At 45.7% G+C, this 18665-nt stretch overlaps 1 protein-coding gene across 7 annotated transcripts in view; it reads left to right on the forward strand.

Annotated features, from left to right (window-relative positions):
* AKAP8L (A-kinase anchoring protein 8 like) overlaps positions 1–18665 on the forward strand; it is a 22400-nt gene that overhangs the window by 331 nt on the left and 3404 nt on the right. The window contains exons 1-11 of one of the 7 annotated variants that reach the window (XM_025216185.1): positions 1794–1830; positions 2029–2058; positions 5034–5066; positions 7968–8202; positions 11426–11891; positions 12387–12510; positions 12700–12746; positions 14570–14606; positions 15808–15916; positions 17781–17922; positions 18337–18442. In XM_025216185.1, coding sequence (XP_025071970.1) covers positions 1809–1830; positions 2029–2058; positions 5034–5066; positions 7968–8202; positions 11426–11891; positions 12387–12510; positions 12700–12746; positions 14570–14606; positions 15808–15916; positions 17781–17922; positions 18337–18442 — 1351 coding nt within the window. In that variant the 5' untranslated portion in view covers positions 1794–1808. Of the gene's footprint in view, positions 1–1793; positions 1831–2028; positions 2059–3947; positions 4028–5033; positions 5067–7967; positions 8203–11425; positions 11892–12386; positions 12511–12699; positions 12747–14569; positions 14607–15807; positions 15917–17780; positions 17923–18336; positions 18443–18665 lie in introns of those variants that run through there. The other 6 variants (XM_025216187.1, XM_014524950.2, XM_025216186.1 and 3 more) reach the window with 6 other exon arrangements.

Here is an 18665-nt window from a genome sequence, read left to right on the forward strand (position 1 = left end):
GGGGGGGCGCGGGGTGCGGGGAGCGAGTGGAGGCTGCCAGTGTCACCGGGTCCGCGGCCCAGCAGGGGCAGGAGAGGGAGGCCGCTGCGTGATCCCGAAGGCGGGTGGAGGGCAGGGGAGACTTGCACCTTCTCGGGAGAGAAGCCCTTTGCCAGAGCGGCATGGGATGTGGTGCGGTCATGCCCGTCTCCGTCTCCTGGGGCCTTGCCTTCCCACTCGCTTCCAGTAGTGGCCCTGGACAGCCCTGGGGCCGAGGGCTGGGCGCCCAGAGTTCGTACCTCTTGTTGCAGCGTTGGGAGACGGCTGCCGTGCTAAGAAGGGGAAGCGTTAGTGGGCCCTCGTTGCTGAGTTATGCTTTCACACTTTAAAGGAATTAACCTACTGTCAAGGACAGAGGTGTCCCAGAGCCCACTGGCCCCCCTCAGGCTAGTGGGGATAAAGTATGCCTCTTTCTGTGACCAGCACTGGTGTGTTAGCATCCCACCTGGCTGCCTTTGACTTCTCAACTGGAGTGACAGGGTTGGCCTTCAGCAAGCGCCTACAGACAAGACAGCCTGTGGGCTGGATGTGGATCTGGCTTGGGCCTGCTGGGCTTTGTGGGTGGTGGAGATGGGCTGGCACAGCTGAGAGCTACCCATCCTCTCTGCAGTGCCCCCTTCTACAGCTCTCCCTGCTGCTCATGCCTGTGCTTACCTTTGCTGCAGAGGGGCTGGGGATTTGCATCAAGGGTTAATGCAGATGGCTTGAACACTGGGGGGAGAGGGGACAGGGTTCTGCAGCCATTAGCAGTACCAGCCTATGGTGGCAAGAGGTTGCTGACTCCTAGTCTTGACTGAGGCTTGAGCCCCTTTTTATGAAACGCAGTAACCACTCTGCTAGTACGTCCCAAGTTAACATAAAGGAAACCATTGCATTAGCGGTGTCAGGTCGCTAACCCAGCAGAGCTCAGAGTTGATAATACTGCTGGAAAAACTTCTCTTCTAGGATGGAAGTAGTCTTACTCTGATTTAAAATACAGTGGATAGGCTTTAGGCAAACTAATGGAGTTAGGGCTTTAAGTCTTGCGTTGCCCGACACCTCTGTTATGTCAGTTTCTGGGGGTGTACGCTGGTGTTCAGGGCAAAAGTTTCCTCCTTAGCTGAATCCATGCCTGGATTTGCCTGCCCATTTGGTTCCCTTTGTGCCCCCACAATTGGCTGCCACTTCTGCGCTAGGCCTGTCACATGGTTCTAGGCCTATGGGTTATGAAGCTACTATCTGGGGATTACCTGGCTTTTACAGAGTGGAAGGCTTTAATTTAAAATCTGTTTCTATCTGTTAAGGTTTTGAGGCAGATTGCTGGAGTAATTAAGTTTATTGAATGCCTCATGGGAAAGTTGTATATCAAGGTGTTTTAAACAGTGGGGTTTTTTGTTTTGTTTTGTTTTTTGACACTTGTAAACATGAAATGATTCAGTTCCTGTATGCTGACTGTAACCTGGCTCTGGTCATGTGTCACTAAGGCAGTGGTTTTCAAACTCTTTAGATTCAAGACTCCCCTCACTAGCTTCAAAGAAAATGCTGGCTTTTGGCTTTTGTTGTTTTTTCTGACTCTGGAAAAACACTATAGCGAGTCTTCTGTTGCAGAGAACTTGGACATTCTGACCTGTTGTCATCTTTTTGCAACCCCATGGATTCCTGTTTGAAAGCTCTGGGTTGATCTCATGGATCGTCTATAGGTGTTGGCACAACTAACGGTGCAAATGTTACGTGTCATCCTTAAATGGATCTCACAGCATCCTGTTTGAGAGTCATGGAACTAGAAGGGCATGCACTTTGTTGCTTTTCCAGGTCAAGCATCTTCCGTTTCTCTGCACCCTCCCCTTAAATTTCTTGTATGCCAGACTCCTGTTTCCTTCTACTTCAAGGCTTCCTACAACTTGCCATCCCTTTCCCATGCCAAATATGCCATGATACCTATCCCTGTCACCTGCCAAAGAAATTGTTTAAGCAAAGCCATCTGCTAACATTTTGTGTTGTCCCAGCCAGGAAGAACTCTGGGATCTGGCGTCATGGCAGGTGAATGGCTAAGTTGGGGGTTTATTGTTGCATGAAAGTTAAAGGGGGCTGTTCAGTAGGTTTATAAAGAGCTTTGAGATGCTGTGTGTTGAAAAGTACAATATAAATTTGTTTCTGTGATGCAGCTTTGGAACTTCCAAATAGAAATACAGTGGGTTACATCACTTTTATCTTAAGGTATGCCTCTATCCTTGAATTAGGAATGCAGTTCATGCTGGTACGTGAAGCTTTTCATAATGTATTTCTTGACTGCAGCAGCCTATGAAATTTCAGATAGTGAGGTCAAATTAATCTCTATTTGACAAGCTTCTAGTAAATGACTCTGCTAATCATGGATTTGTGACTTGACCTAAAATTACATGACTTTGAATGTCCAGAACTCAGAAAGCTAACTTTAGAGCCCCCCTACCCCTTCTTTTAAAGGCTCAGGTCCCCCATGGCATTTGAATTTTGGGCTCTGTTCTGTGCCTATTCAGTATGCTGTCAGTGATATAGATCCGTTCCATAGTTTCATAGTAGCTAGGGTCAGGAGGAACCTGAACAGATCATCTAGCCTGACCCCCTGCCACAGGCAGGAATGAATGCTGGGTTCACAAGACCCCAGACAGGTGATCGTCCAACCTCCTCTTGAATTTGCCCGAAGTAGGGGTGAGGACCACTTCCCTGGGAAGTTGGTTCCAGATTTTGGCCACCCTAACTGTAAAATATTGCCTTCTGATCTCCAACCTAAACCTATTCTCCATCAGCTTATGTTGCATGGATTATAGGATTACTTTTTTGGTGGGGCGAGGGAGGGAGGGACATATAATACTTGATTAATAATGTGGAACTGTTTCTAATGACTCATTTGGAGAGTATTTCTGGGGTAAGCATCCTTGCAAAATGAGGGTCCAAATTCCAGTTTAAAAAAAACCCTAACTGTCTTTTTCCCTTCAGAGCAGAGTGCACATAGGAATTCGGTGCCAGGAATTGCCAGCCACTTGAACAAGACAGTCAGAGCCTCAGTGCTTTTGAGAGGGAGGGATATAACTGTAGCTACTGGGGCACCAAAGTGTGTCAGGAATTCCAGTAAGACCAGGCAGTCTTGCTGATACAAAATGGAGTTCCTCATATTCACCACTGATTCAGATCCATGCACATACTAGCTGGTAGAGTTAATTGGGGCCTGACCTATGTCCTTGCTTTACAGAACAGAGGTGAGTGGTTCTGAGCCTTTTTAGACTTGAGGCACACCTCGGTAGACTTGAGGTGCCCCTTGGAAAATGCTAGCTCTTAATTTTCACTCATTTTTGATGATGGAAAATAATAGAGCAATTTAACTGTTGCAAAAAACTAGGAAAAACCACAACAGGGCAGTAATAGTATAAATTCCTATTTGAAATCTCTGGATTTATCTTGCACATCCTGTTTGCACACCTAACAGTGCAGCCTGTTTGGCACCCTTGAACGGATCTCAAGGCCCCAGAAGCTCCTGTGCTCCCAGTGGCTAATATTTGCTCCACACTCGGTTGAACAGGGTGGGTTAAAAATCACTGAGGTTATACCAAACTGTAATTCTTGGTGGACTTTTTGGTATGTTTAGAGTTCTTCCCTGGTATAACTTGAATTAACGATTCTTATTTCTGTTCCTTTCCGTAGTATTTACATATTCATTCATTTCCTTTTATACTATTTTCCTGTACAATCTCCTGGTTGATTTCACTGATGATTGTTGTAAGTGCTATCTACAATTAGGTAGCTCTTTGGTTGTTAAATGTTTAGCTTGTAGAAGGAGCATGGCTTAGAGTTTAGTGTGTTAGCTTGTGTATCTGTGATGGGAGCTGATTTAAAACGCATGCAAACATTTACAAGCTGAGTGAAGAAAAACATCCTTATCTTTGTCCTGGCAGGAATCGTGAGACAGTGCTCCCCCACACACAAAAGAACTGAGACAACAATCCTCTGTTACATAAGACTGTTCTTCCAGTGGGTATGATTGTGTTTATGCATTTATCTAGATTCATATGAACACAAATAAACTGCTTGCCCTATCTCAGCCAGGGTACTACAAGTTCCTTTAAGGTGCAATACTGGCACTTTTAGGTGTACAAACACCTACTATGATTCACAAAATAAACTCAGAGCTTTCACATTGGTATCCATGGTGTCAGACACTTTTTATGTGCTTTCTGAGTTCTTTGCAACAGAAAAACTATTATGTTTTCCATAGTCGCAAATTTGAATGAAAGCTAAGAACTGGCAGTTTCCGAGGGAATTTTATGTCTAAAAAGGTTATGAGCCAATGCTATGGACAGTAAAAGTTTAGTTTCACTTTAAAGGTGATAGTTGAAGAGGGACCAGTTGTACTTGTATCAAAGACCATTCTGGCTTTTGTGCAGTCTCAGAAACCATGTTTAAAATGAACATCATGGCTTGTCCCTGATTACAGTTGGAGCTGAAGCAGGTTTAGCATCAGTGTGACTGTACCAATCAATAATGGGAAACTTTATATTGCAGAAAAGCTGAGGAGAGCACATCCCAGCTCTCAGGCTGGACTGCCATGCTCAGAGCTAGTTACTGGTGTGGACAGCAGCTTCCCTTCTAGTCTACAGTGGCATCATGTGCTGGCCTTTGACTTGAACCATAGACAAGTGGTATCTCCAGTTCCCAGCAATGATCTTCCTGTAGCTCAGAAAGACAGGCAGTGCCCGTTCACAAGTGGAAAGCTATCCCTGTAGTCTCAAGAGCCAGACACTTAAGCTGGAATTTAAAATTTGGGAGGCAAGATGGTGCTATCCAGTATGTGCCTTTTACTTGTCATTGATATGGGTTGGTCAGGCTTTGGCCTCTCAGTTTAAGGGTGTCTGGTGTGAGACAGCTAGATGGGCTGCTGTGATGCTGGGGATGTTCAGACTTGAGGATTCTTGAGCTTTAGCTACAGCTGCTGGAATTACTGTGTAAACTTGGGTTCTGACCACTCTTTTGTTTCTTTCTAGGTTATGGAGACTGGAATTCTGGGACAAACAGAGGTAAGTATAGGGAAATCTAAATAATCATGAGCATGGGTCATTAATAAATGAAGGTGGTAGAAAAATGATTAAGCATGACAGATTTCCACAGGTGAAATCTGTTCCCTATATCTGAGTTGTATCTGCTTAAGTTGCTGTCAGATGAAGCTTTCTGTTGTGCCTCACACTGAGTATGTTGGTTCTATCCTGATTATTCAGGTCAGCAGAACATGCCCAGAACCAGCTTCCTTCTATCTGAAATCTGTCCTCCATGAAGTGGCACTGAGGATTGTCAGAGAAGCTGCTTTCTTACTGTGTTACAGTACTGAATTTCTAGTCTGTTGTGCTAGTCCAGTGACTTTGTCAGAACCTGCTCACAATGTCTCTAGAATAGCAGTGGCCCTGCCTTTAGGGAGAAACTTAAAACAGGTTTGTTTGCAAATCCTTGCTTTTTTCCAGAAGCTGAGCTGATCTTGGCCAGGCTGGAGAGCTGTGCCTGACTACACAGTAGAACCTTGCTGATCTGCATGTTTTCATTGGCACACCAAACGAAAGACTAAGTAGCAAGGCAAAATTAGCAAAACATTTGTATTACTATGACTGCAATCAAGTCAAATGCTGGTTCTGGTCAGTGCACAAAACACAAAATTGTCCCTTCTCCAATCATTCAAGGATATTATGACCTGTTTGATGCTTTCAGAGCTAGTTGAAAGATTTAATCACTATTTCCATTTTCAACCAGCAGTCCTTTTTGCAAGATACAGCAGGGTACTTGCTAGCACAGTTTTATCTGCCTAACAGTCTCGCCTCAGAGAGAGGTACAAAACAGGTAAGTAGTGATCGCTTTCTCTTCTGAGAATCTTAGTCCAAGCTGACAGGACAGAAGAAAGGCGAGAAAGAAAATGACTAACCCAGATTGATGCACCAGGATGCAGGCAGAGCCAAGGGTAGAATTCAGATGTCCAGAAGATAGCCAAATGCCCTGTCTCCTAGACCAGTGGTTCTCAACCTTTTTTTGTACCAGGACCCATTTGTAAACATCAGTGATCCAGCCCCACAGTGTGTAGGGAACAGAGTGGGTGTGTGGGGCATGAGAGGGCCCCAAGCCGTCCCCTACAGGCTGAAACCGCAAGAGAAAAGCCACATTTTCCCACACTTTTCTTCTTTTAAAGGAGAATCCATTTTTAAAGTTTGTTGATCCATTTTTAAAGTTTGTTCCCAATTCTCTCATATATTCTTGCGACCCACAGGTTGTGAAATGGTATCCTAGACTAAGGATTTTCAAGTGACCTGTCCTGCTGGAATTCAGATGTTTTCACTTGCAAAATCCGGTTACTCTCCTGAAAAAGGTCCTCCATGTATTGTCCCAAGGGCCTGCTAGGTCCTGCAGCATGGTTGTATAAGCAGGCAGCTTCTATTCAGCGAGTATAAACTTTATTCATGCTGTCAGCCAGGTGATCAGACTGGCCAGCAGCACGGATAGTGCAGTTAAACACAAATCCCACGTGCATTTCTGTTTTACTTGTTTTAGTACATTAAAAGTGCTTATATAAATCTCCATCATTGCCTAGTACTTGCTGGTTATTGAACTTTATAATTAGCCTCTTTGTCTCTCTTACGCAGTTTTGGTTGTATTGTTCTACATGTTTTCCTCATGATCAGTCATGTTTGGTGCCAGGCACATTTACAATTTACTGATTAATAAACTTATTCAAACACAGTGCACCCTAAGCATGTATTGTTTCAGGTTTGGTCATACTATCCTATGTGCTTTTATCTACTCTCGCAGTTTGTATTGATTCCAATTCTCTTGGGATGTTCTTGAAAAACTCCCAAGTGTTCTGGTGCTCTCTTCTGCCCTTCATATAATGTAGGGCCTCCAAGCTTTTATATCTTTCTGGCCTGCCTTGTGGGTCACACTATGAAGCGATACAAATTCTTAAAACTGTTCTAATGGCTGCAGAATTCGGTACATAAGTCAGAAAGGGGAAATGGCATGGAACCTGTCTGCTGTTTCACTGTTTTTTTACCTTTATCTGCAGTCTTAGTGGGGAGTGGCTTCCTCTGCCACCCAAGACTGACACAACAGACCCATTTCTTTCCTTTACATTTGGGCCAGAGAAGGAGCAGAATTGCCATGAGACAATGAGCCATGTGAATGTATAGTACTTGTCATAAAATTAATAAGGGTTTATGATCTTGGGAAGTCCTGCATGTCTCTAGAAGAATAAACTATAGACAGCACCATATAATCCAGGTGGAAAAAACTCTCAAGTCTATGAAGTGAGCTAGTGAGTTCAGAACTGTGAAATTCTTCTGACTTCATATGGATGGCTCCTGACCTCTCTTGTCAGAATGTTGCATGGGTTTGCCTCTCCACTGGTTCCCTCTTGAAGACCCCATCCTGTATCCCCTTCTCTCCCAACTCACATGTCTTGAAGACACCATCCTGTATCCCCTTCTCTCCCAACTCACACTCCTCATACACACCTAATCATTTACAGCAGCGTTAGCTATAATTTCAGAAGGTAGCTGGACCTTATTCTTTCGTGATGCTTTATCCACTGAATGGATGGTGATTGGTGGAGGGCTCTGCATGTCATGCTACAGCCCATTCCTGACCAGGAGGAATGAGAACAGGCATTGCAGGTTTAATGACATACATTTTGGTGAGGGAGGATGATGGAATGTTACTGTGTAGTTCTGGGTTTGTGTAATACTGGCCACAGGGCTTTGGGGCACCCACACTCTTAAAAACAAACCACAAAAATACCCTTGGCAGGTGACTTGTAAACTAAAAACAGATGCATTTCAAAATATATCTAAATATGTGGGCAGAGACAGTTTTGGAGCTCCTAAAATTGAATAAATGTTAGCTGAGTCACTTCATTGGAAATTTAAATGTCTCTTCTCTTATTTCAGGTTACGAAGGATATAGTTATGGATATGGATACAGTCAGGATAACTCTGGCAATTATGGGTATGGTATGGCCAGTTCAAACTCTTGGGAAATGCCTAATTCAGACACTGACATGAACCCTAACGCTTCCACTGGCACCAATGCCGATCTAGCAAAAATTAACCAGCACGTAGATATGGTGTCTCATCTAGAAACGGACACGATGCAAGGAGGACACTATGGCTCAGGTGGAGACAGGTGAGTGTAGAGCTCAAGCTGAAGAGGTTCAGTAATAGCTAGGCTAGTGTCTGTTCCCAAGGAAAACTCCACTCTAAAGTACTTCTGTCCATCTGAATGGCTGCCTCTTCTTTCTCAGCCTTGTTCTTGCTTTGTCTTTGCACTTTGGCTGATGTGAGGAATGGGTCAACAACCAGTTGGCTCAGATACTTTCCCTTTTATTATCTGTTTATTTTTTAAGTGAAGCATTTGTGCCCAGGCTTGAGAAACAAAGTATCCTCAATGGCCTGACTGGTGCATTCACTAATGCAGCATCTCATGAAGTACTCTTGTTTGATACACTTGAAAACAAACCTTATACTGAAGATGAGCAAAGGATGTTCCTTAATATTTTCACTTGTGGGAGCTTGCTAATGTATGTCAGTTTTTTTTTTTTTAGCAGTGCTATCATTCTGCACATGCCTTGCTTGATCTTAAATTGAAGATCAAGTTAGTCCTGATTTTTAGAAGAGATGTTTTACTCTGGTTCGGGATTGTTGTTTGGGAATTTGGTGCAGACATCCAGATGAAGTTAGGAGAGGAGTTTAACATTTTAAAATCTGAAAGGTGTTTAGTGCTAGCAAGGGGGTATGCTGTCTGTCATTGCTTCTTGTGTTCAATTTAAAATGAGTTTCTCTTGGCTGTAATACTTCTGAGACAGCTGCTCATTCTAGGTTGTTGTGAATTATCTGTTCATCCTGGTCAGTCTGTTTCAAGTTCTTACATCCAAGTATCTTACTTGTGTACAAGAACTCATTTGAACAATAGCAGATTTACATCCACATAGAACAGGTGGGCAAAATGGTGGATCTGGCCGGTGGCCAGACTCCATATCTCAGCAGCCCTTGCCTGTGCTATTCCAGCTAATCTCCATGAAGGGGGGAGCCTTGACAGAGCAGGGCCATCCTGGCCCTGTGCTCTTTGCGTCTCCATGGGGACCAGCCCAAGCAGCACTGGCAGGGCATGCAGCTGGGCAGGGAGCTGCTCCAGGGCCAAGATTTTGTGGTGGTGATAGTGCAGGGCCAGGTCAGAGCTGCGATTTGCCTGCACACCCCTGCTCACAGATGGAAACAGAGTCCATCGTGGGCCCGATCCGGCCTGTGGGTTAGACTTTGCCTACCCCAATGTAGAGAATGCTCCTGGCTACCTCCTGTCCAATTAGAACATAGTCTCTTAATGGTAAGACTTGATACCTAAAAATGTCTCATGGCATTCTGCATCCTTTTGTGTTAAGTAAATTCAGGTTCATTTGCAACTTGACATTGTTTTTTTGAATCTGGAACTTAGTTTCTTGGTTTTTTAGATAGTATAACAAGAACTAAGAAAGATTGTTCAGCAGTTGTGAATGGCCTGTGACTCATTGATTGTATATTAAAAAGTGTTATGCTAATTGTAGTAATGGCATAGATGACAAATGTGCAGTGGACTTCTGAGTCTGATGGAGGCAGTTGCTTATGCTCTTGCCTCAAGCAGACTTTGATGGAGTCATTTGTTTACCTTTTAGTCTAAAAGTATATTTTTGGGGAGAGGAATGGATCCTTGATGGGCCCCAGGTGAACAGGTAGTTTATCTTTCTCAGATTTTGATTTCTTAAATGCAGGATCCTACAGGGTTTGTTTTTTTTTATCCTTTACGTAGGCAATGCAACTAGCAGCTGCTGCTCCCATCCTTGAGCATCATGCAAGCCGTTACATTTATTTCTGCTAGGCCTTAATTTTGTCATAGCAGATGTGAGTTGGCCATTAACTCTGTCCTTTAACCTTCAGTGAAGGCAAGAATTTGTCAAAAATCCTGGCAGTGTGGTAAACCATTTTGGGAACAATGGGGTGAGAGCAGTGGTTTCATTTCATAGGATCAAAAGAGGCTCTGGCATTCTGTAAATGGGCACAAGTAGCTGCACTGTCTGAAGACTTAGTTGGTTGCCAGTAGCCTGAACAGGTTTGTTTGGGGGGGGTTTTGTTGGTGTTTTGTGTATCTATTTGGAGTGGTTCTCTTCTGGCCTTGCAGTTAGGATGATGTCTCCTCCTCAGCCATTGTTTCTTTCCTCTTTCCTTGCTTTCAAGCCCTCACTATGAAGCATAATTGTTAGGGTTTGTGCCCCGGTGATCAGTCCTAGTTTGCTGTTGTGTTCTTGCTTCCTTGTGTAACGTGACCCTTTTGTGCTCTGCTCTGGTGGCTGTGGGTCTTCCTCGCACCACGGGTCAGCAGTCAAAGCAGTGTGCTGTCAGGAAGAACGTTATAAATCTTTCCTTAAACTCTGGTATGTCATGTCTGCTGGAGCCTAGGGCTCTGTCAACTCCTGCAAGAGGGTGGACAGAGCTACTACTTTAGTACTACAGACTTTTTAAGTATAAAACACTGGCAGGTTTAGTATTTCTGAAACTGTCCTGCTTACCTTGCTTTTGTAGGAACTCTATTGACCAGTAATAACATGGTTTAATATGCGCCTGGAAAGAGTTTTACCAACACAAGATGGTCATACCAGATTAAGTGCCTATACTATATTATACTATATAATTGTGGCCTTGAATTCTGCCAGAGAACTTCAATGTTTACCTGTTGTCTGTATAAACCCATTTCTCCTCACTATTCAGAATAGAAGGGGGAAATGGAATTATTGTTCTGTAGTCTAATTAGCTTTGTGTTTCTTTTTAACTCTTTGAGTTGTTCAGTCTGATTCAGGTGTTGCTGACAGGAAAGTAGGAGGAGGGGAGGTGAACCAATTCAGTCTTGCTGAAAAAATCTGAATTTCTGCCCAGTTGAAAATCTACAGTTACCTCTACCTGAGGAACCTTTGCTCAGCTTAGGATCTTTTTCTTTAAAAAGATCAGCATGTGACACTGTCAGAGAAACTGAAGATTAGCTTTGAGGGACTCCTGGCTCGCTAAGCATATTTGAAATCTCACTGTAAAATTGTGATCCTTCTGTGATGAATGGAGGTTGAGCCGAATCCCTGCTGCTCTGAATCATTCTATTTATGCCCATCATCTGGCCCTTGCCCTGTCCCGTCCTGTCTCCTGCTGCTGTATCACACAAGGAAAACCTCCCATGTTGAGTGAAACCTCTGAGCCTTGTTTGCTATAAATGAGACTGGAACAGTGCTGTTGTTTTTTTTGTTTAACCTCTCTGCTGCCATTTCTTGGCAGGCTCACGGTGCCTTATATGCTACTGACTGGATTCCTTGCTTGCTGTGCAACTCTTGCAGGTACGATTCATATGAGTCCTACGACTCAAGGTCTTCACTGAACGACCGTGATCTGTACAGATCCGGCTATGATTACAGTGAGGCTGAACATGACAACGACAATGCCTATGAAGGTCACTATGACAACTACTATGGGACCCGCAGGGACCAGTACCACAACAGAGCACGGGACGACTTTGGCCAGCGGGGTCAGAACTGGGCCAGAGACGGGCGAAATAACAGACCCATGGCATCTTCCTATTCCGGGCGTATGGGCGGACAATGGAATGAGCCGCCACAGCCTATGGGAGGGCGGGGCCTTGGCCCCCATGGCTCCCATAGGCTCCCTTCCCTCTTCTCCCACAACATTATCCCTGAACTCAGCATGTTCCAGGGAATGCGAGGTTTCTCTGGAAACCGCTTTGGAGGAGGCTTCATGAAACAGCGAATGAGGAGAAACTGGAAAATGTGGGACGCAGACTTTAAAGTAAGTACCTGTGCACTCCCTTCCTGCCCCGTTACCTCAGAGAGGTTAAACACTTCCCAGGAAAGCACCCATGCTGGCCTGAGTGCACCGGGCCCTGCTTCCTAAATACTATCAGTCCCACTGTAAAATTGATCTCTGTGACTTGGTAGCTTGGCATCTTGGCATTCTTTCTAAGTTGTTTGAAGAGGCCCTGTTCCTTTCCAGTGCCACACTCATACACAGAGCAGTTAAAGTAAAAGCTTTGCAGATGAAAGATGGAAAAATATGTGTGTATTTTTGGTTCATGCTGTAGGAAAGCAGCCTGTTGAAGGACTGTGCAGTGTGATCTCCTTCCCAACTGACTCTGTCAAACAACTGTGTGTTGTAGGGAAGCTTAGTGGAGCATACAGACATTTCAAGGTGTATTCACAAAGTGTATTATTAGTTACAAGACCCCATCCTCGTCCAGCATTTTTTTCAGGGACTGATGGCTTTTTTTTTTTTTCCCTGGTGCAGATGCAGAAAAAGAAAATTAAGAAAGATCCCACTGCCAAGAAGAGAAAGCAGACAAACAGCTCTGATGAGCCTGACAGCAAAGCAGCAAAAACAGATGGCTCTGACAATTCTGACTCTGACAATGGTAGGAACTGCTCTCTGCTGGGTAGCAGCTTGGTTTTTAGTCCTGATAGGAATTTATTTCCCTGACTGGGATGCCATGACTGGGATTCCATTTTCTCTTGCATAGCTAGTTCGGTGGTAAACTGTTAGTACCATTCTGTGAGCTGCTGAGCTGTTCTTTTTGAGTGGTGACATGTGCCTTGCCTTTCAGAGGAGGGGACAGAAGGAGAAGCTGCAGAGAAGGAGGGCTCCAAAGCTGTGAGTAATACTTGGATGCTTAAACTTTTTCTACAGTTAAGACCATAGAGCAGGGGTAGGCAATTATTTTGGCTAGAAGGCCACTTCAGGAATTTGGGTGAGCCGTTGTGGGCTCGGGGGCAGGGGAGCAGAAGGCGCTGACATGGCATGGGGACACACGCACGCACCCACTGTTGGGAGCACCAGACAGCAGGTGAGTGGGGTCTCCTTGGAGATCAGCCAGGACCCCCCATTAGCAGAGCACCCTTGGCTCGGTGGATGGGATGGGACTGGGTGGGCAGGAGGAGCAGGCTGGGGCTGGGATCACTGGACAGTTGACAGTGTGGGGCCAGGGCCCAAGGCAGAGTCACAATCCACTCCCTGCAGAACAAGGATGTCACTGCCCTGTGATCCTGGCTTCTGCTTGCTCATCCTGCTCCCAGATGCCACTTCCCACCTGCCTGCGGTCCCATCACATCCACCCAACCAAGCGTGCCCTCCCCATGGGGTCCCCACTCACCCATTCTGTCTATGCAGGCTGTATTCTACCCACCCCTGCTGTAGGGATTGATGGAAATAGAGTAGCTGCAACAGTAGCGTGAGAGCAAGGTGCTATGTGGGGGATAACTTTCTCCAGTGGAAACAGCTTGTCAGCACTTAGAGGCAACTATGAGATGATGCTCCCCACACATCCCTGCCTGTGAAACTGGCACCTGTCACAGGGATGTGCAGGCAGCCGATTGTGGCTGTACTCTGCGCTTGGCCAGGTTGGGTCCATGGACAAGTCTGTGGATGGACAGGGAGCAAGGGGCTGGGATCCCTAGCCAAGCGGCAGCAGCCCATGGAACCGAAACAGTAAGAGGCAGCTTCACGGCTGATGGGACCAGGCATTGGCAGCTGAAGGGCCCCAGAGCCAGCGAAATGCAAGGGGCTTCCACCAGCTTTGAAGTCCTGGTAAGGGATCAGCTCTTTCTGTGGATGCCCCGACTCCTGGCACTACACAGAGCTGAGCATTAAGTCTGTCTGAACAGTGCCAGAAGAGAGACATAAGCAAATGCCATTTGCAGCCCTGGGTGTGGCAGGAAGGAGCTGGGGATGGCAACAAAGGGAGTGCAGGTGGGAGCTTGGCAATGGATCGGGGCTTGAGAGGCAGCAGGGAGCAGTGGAGGGTCTCAGCCATGAGAAAGGGAAAACATGGGCCAGGTTGAGCAGGGCTGCATGGGGCACATCAGACAGCAAGTGCCAGGTGAGGGCTACGCAACGGGGGCTGCACTGGAGATGCTGGTGCAGTTAGGGCGATTAGGAGCAGCAGCTCTGCGAATGCAGCTGGTTGCACCTGGGCTCCTGTCCAAAGGTGCCTGGCACAGGATCCTGCAGCCTGTGTTTGGCACCAATGCCCCCTCCGAAGATTGGGGCAGGTAGGTGGGAGCAGCTGCCTTTGTGCTGGGGCTCTTTTGGTGGGTATGTCTAGCGCTATCGGGCATTCCAGCTTGGGCTGCTCTCTGCACCTGGGCTGGGCGCTGAGGGACCTGCCACAGGCCAGACAAAACCCTTCTGTGGGCCAAAGCAGGCCATATTTTGCCCACTCCTGCCTTAAACCATGTGAATAAGGAGTTTGTTGAAATGTGGGTATGGGATGGGGAGGAACTGTGTTATTGTCACCATTCATCAGGTTGGGCGAGCAGGGGGTGTTTCATCAGAAGCTAAGAGGGGTTTTGTGTTTCGGGTGGCAATGTTAGCTAGGAGACATGAGGTTACTTTAGCAGTGTACTCTTGCATTCTCTATTGGCTGACTGTTTATAGCTGGATGCTTTTAATAACTCCTTCTTGGAATTGTATTTTAGGAGGGTGAAGATGAAGAAGGAAAAGATTCTGAAAAAGGTGAGTCTATGTGCATGTATAAAAGCATGCTTGGAAGATGGGCATTGGTGCTCCATTAGGGGAGGCCTAAGACTTTTAAGACTATCCTTCCACCAAGCATAACTTTTCTATTCTTTGGGGACCTCTGCCCTGGAATAAACAGTTCAATATTATTCTGTGGATGGATTCAATTCCAGCATTGCCCTGGACTACTTTCTTCAAACCCATTTAGTTTCACTGACCCCTTCTGTCCTTATCTGTCACCTTTTGGCTTCTCTCTGGTGACCTAAAAGCTGCAGTGGTCTGTGCACACAGTACCTGATTGTGGGCACACTTTGTCTGTGGGTATAGTGCTAGAGTAGGGGATGCTGCAGGTCAAGATGGAGGGTAACCGTGTCCTGTGACTGCCTGGCTCCTGTCCTGTGCTAATGGTCCTGCGTAAGGCTTATAGTATCTACAGGGAGAAGGATGCAGTGCTTGTTCCATAGACAAGGTAGCATAGTGCAGTGGTCAGGGCATTAACTTGGGATTTTGGAGTTTCCTGCTGTGCCGCAGACTGGATGTAGAATAAATCACTTAGCCTGTCTGTCCTTGCTGGCAGGAGAGGGCTGCTGAGAAGAGCAGAATGGCCTCTTTCTGAAGGAAGAACTTCCCTGAGCAGAAACCTGATTGCAAGCTGGGTGCTGACTGGGTTCAGTATTATGGGTAGTAGTATATGCGGCTGTACTCCAGGGGTACTGCCATGTGATAAGGGAGCTTCTGCCCTGTCCTGAAAGTTAGCATAATTTAATTCCTCCTATCTAAGCCTTTTCCTGCCAGCCTTCACCATGTCACGTACAGATGGCAGAGGGGTTGGAGCTGCTATCTCTTAAAACAATCGCACCCATAATTGATCAAGGCCGGGGTAGCTTCCCCTTCTGACAGCAGAAGCATTACATTGTTATAAATATACTATTTTTTTTTCTTCCATTGCGTATCAGAGGCTGGATGATGAAAAAATGCCTCTGTTTCATTGTACTGAAAGCCCAGAGAGGGGCAGGAGAATCTTCTAATACCCAACTCGTGTGCCTGCTCCAGCAGCCATCTTCTAGTGCTGAGGCATCCCTTTTAAACCAACTCTCCAAGCTATGTGGGTTGGTCAGGTGGGCAGCTAAACTTGTCCAGGTAAATCCTCCTCCATCTCAAGTACTGCCAGAAAGTACAACCTGTCTTATTTGCTTAGGTGCTCTAACGATCCAAGAAGAGATCAGTCAAATCAAGCGCAAGTTGCAGGCGGGCAAGAAAACTCAAGACAGGCAGAAAAAAAGGCATCGGGATCGGATGGTGGAAAGGTAGCTTTTCACTCACCTGAGTTCAAGGAGTATGTGCAGTAGGTGGAGCATGGGCCAAGGAGATGGGTTTTGACTTTCAGCCCTGGCTCCAAGGGCCTGTCTATAGAATCTTGGGCACGTTACTTCACCCTCCCCACTTCCAAAGTGCACCTCATGAGAAGCTGTTGACACAACAGTAGAATATAAGTACAAGAGTATTTACTATCTTGAAACAGAAAATGGAGAACATCAATCCAGTATACAAATCCATCGAGCACTGACATCTTGAATACTGTGGGTAGTTCTGGTCTCCACACCTCAAAAAAGAATTAGAAAAAGTATAGAGAAGGGCAACCAAAATGATCAGGGGCCTGGAGCAGTTGCCATACCAAGAAAGACTGAAAAGGCTAGGATACTTCAGTGTGGAAAGGAGAAAGCTGGGGGGAGATATAAAAATAAAAGGTCTATAATATCATGACGAGTATGTACCAAGTGAATAGGAAACTTGTTCACCAAGTCTTAAGCACTAGAACTAGGGGGCACCAGCTGAAATTAGTAAGCAACAGGTTTAAAACTAACAAGAAAAAGGACTTTTTTATATAATAATTAACTTGTGGAACTCACTGCCACAGAAAGTGGTGGAGACAGACAGCCTAGCCAGGTTCAGCAAGGGACTGTATATATTCACAGCTGATAGCTCTATTAATGGCGGATACCAGGGAGGGTACTGAATTAGGGAATAGATTATTAGAGATACCTGGTTTGATGCTCTCCCTGTATAGTATCCACTTCTGCCACTGTCAGAGATAGGATACTGAGCTAGATGACCATTGGTCTAATCCAGGATGGCTTGTATGTTCTTAATTGTCTGTCTAGTTCAGGTGTTTAGATATCTTAAGAAAGAAAGAACAGTTATACAGGAGGGTCCAGAGATGTCACCAGACAGAAACTTATCTGAATAGATGGAGATTGAGTGACCCATTGACCAGTCAGTCGATTAAGTAGCTGATGGTAGAGAGTTCTTTAATGTAGCAGATCATGCTGTAACCAGTCCAGTGGCTGAGCTCAACACTGCACAGCTCTATCAAGGAGGGCAGCTGACTGTTGGGACATCAAAAAAGCTGTACCACAGGGGTGCACAATGTGGGCATTGAGGGCCACCTGCAGGGTGCATGTCCCCTTGGAGAGTTGCCATCCATGGGATCCACCCTGGTTGGATGTCTGCCCTGAGTATGCCTAGAAACTGGATGGTGTGTTAGATGCACCTGTAGTTTAATGAGTCACTGCAAAATGAGGGCACAGGGCTCAGCATTCTTCTCTTCAAAACCTTTGTTGTTTTATAAAGAATGACAGCAGGCCCCTGGGACTGCCTTGATCAGCCACCCGTGTGTCCTGCTGTGGTGGATTTATTGTCACAAAATCTTTTAAATTGAGACCTGATCCATTTCTGAAGGACCTAGTAATGGAGGCGGAGGGGAGGGGAGTGCTCATGGTGCCTTTTGGAGTCTAGTTGCTCTAGATCAGGGGTGGGCAAAATGTGGCCCGCGGGCCAGATGCGGCTCGCCAGGTCATTCTATCCAGCCTGCAGGGCCCTTAAAAAAATTTAGAAAATTAATAGTTATCTGCCCCTGGCTGCCTGTCATGCGGCCCTCATTGGCTTGCCAAAACTCAGTAAGCAGCCCTCCACCCGAAATAATTGCCCACCCCTGCTCTAGATGATAAACTGCAGGAAGGATGTGGCCCTAGAAGCTAGGCATAATACTATTTGAAAGATACTACACCTGTAAGAGTAAAAGGAAAATAGCTGTTGTCTGTGACAGGGAGCCTGGAATGGGGTCTAAGCTTGAGGGATCATTTTCTCACCTGGGTCTAACTCTCTCGGTAGGATTCAATTTGTTTGCTCGTTGTGCAAATATCGGACATTTTACGATGATGAGATGAATGAACATCTGGAGAGCAAATTCCACAAGGAGCACTTCAAATTTGTTGGAACCAAACTGCCACAGCAAACGGCTGACTTTCTCCAGGTGACTCTTTGGTTATGTTCCTCTCTTCTCTAGGCTGTTGCAATGCAGTCTCGTTTCATGTAGTTTGCTGGAGACCTTAGAAAAGACTTCTCCATTTGGTTATGAATGGACACTTTTAAGTAGTCCCAGACAGTCCATATGTGAATATGGATCTGCTTTTACAGTGTGGTTAGAACTGAGCAACAGTAGCTGAAAATTGCCATCTCTGCACTGTGACTGAGCAGGTTACTTACCCCCTGCCCCAGACAAGCATTTGGGCTGGAATTTAAGGTTGCAGTATCCTGAAGTGGGCCACAGTTGTGCTATAGACTGAGGATGCAAACAGTGAGTGCTGTTTTGAACTGGCACAGTCTGGTGCATGTGGTCCCATACAGCCAAATTGGTAGTAGGGTTTTTGTTTTTTGTACTGGGCAGGAATATGTCGCTAACAAAACTAAGAAAACAGAAGAGCGCCGTAAAGCAATTGAAGATATCAATGCTGTTATTCAACAGATCTACAGAGACCAAGATCTTACCCAAGGTAGGAGTCACTTCCCATGCTCTGACTTCTTGATCTCACAAAGCTACTTGAAGGCATGGCTAGAAACAGCTGCTTAATGGGGGTGGGGGGGAGAAGGGAGGCTGCTGTGAATTTCCCTGCCTGTGTTTGACTGAATGTATTAAATACACCCAGTTTGCAAGTAGCAAGTTGGAAAACTGATGTGGGGTCAGTCTGGATTCTTTCCTAGTCACTGTTATTTTTA

The sequence above is a fragment of the Alligator sinensis genome, unplaced genomic scaffold (genome assembly GCF_000455745.1).
Source record: "Alligator sinensis unplaced genomic scaffold, ASM45574v1 scaffold1509_1, whole genome shotgun sequence".
In the NCBI taxonomy this organism is placed as follows: domain Eukaryota; kingdom Metazoa; phylum Chordata; order Crocodylia; family Alligatoridae; genus Alligator; species Alligator sinensis.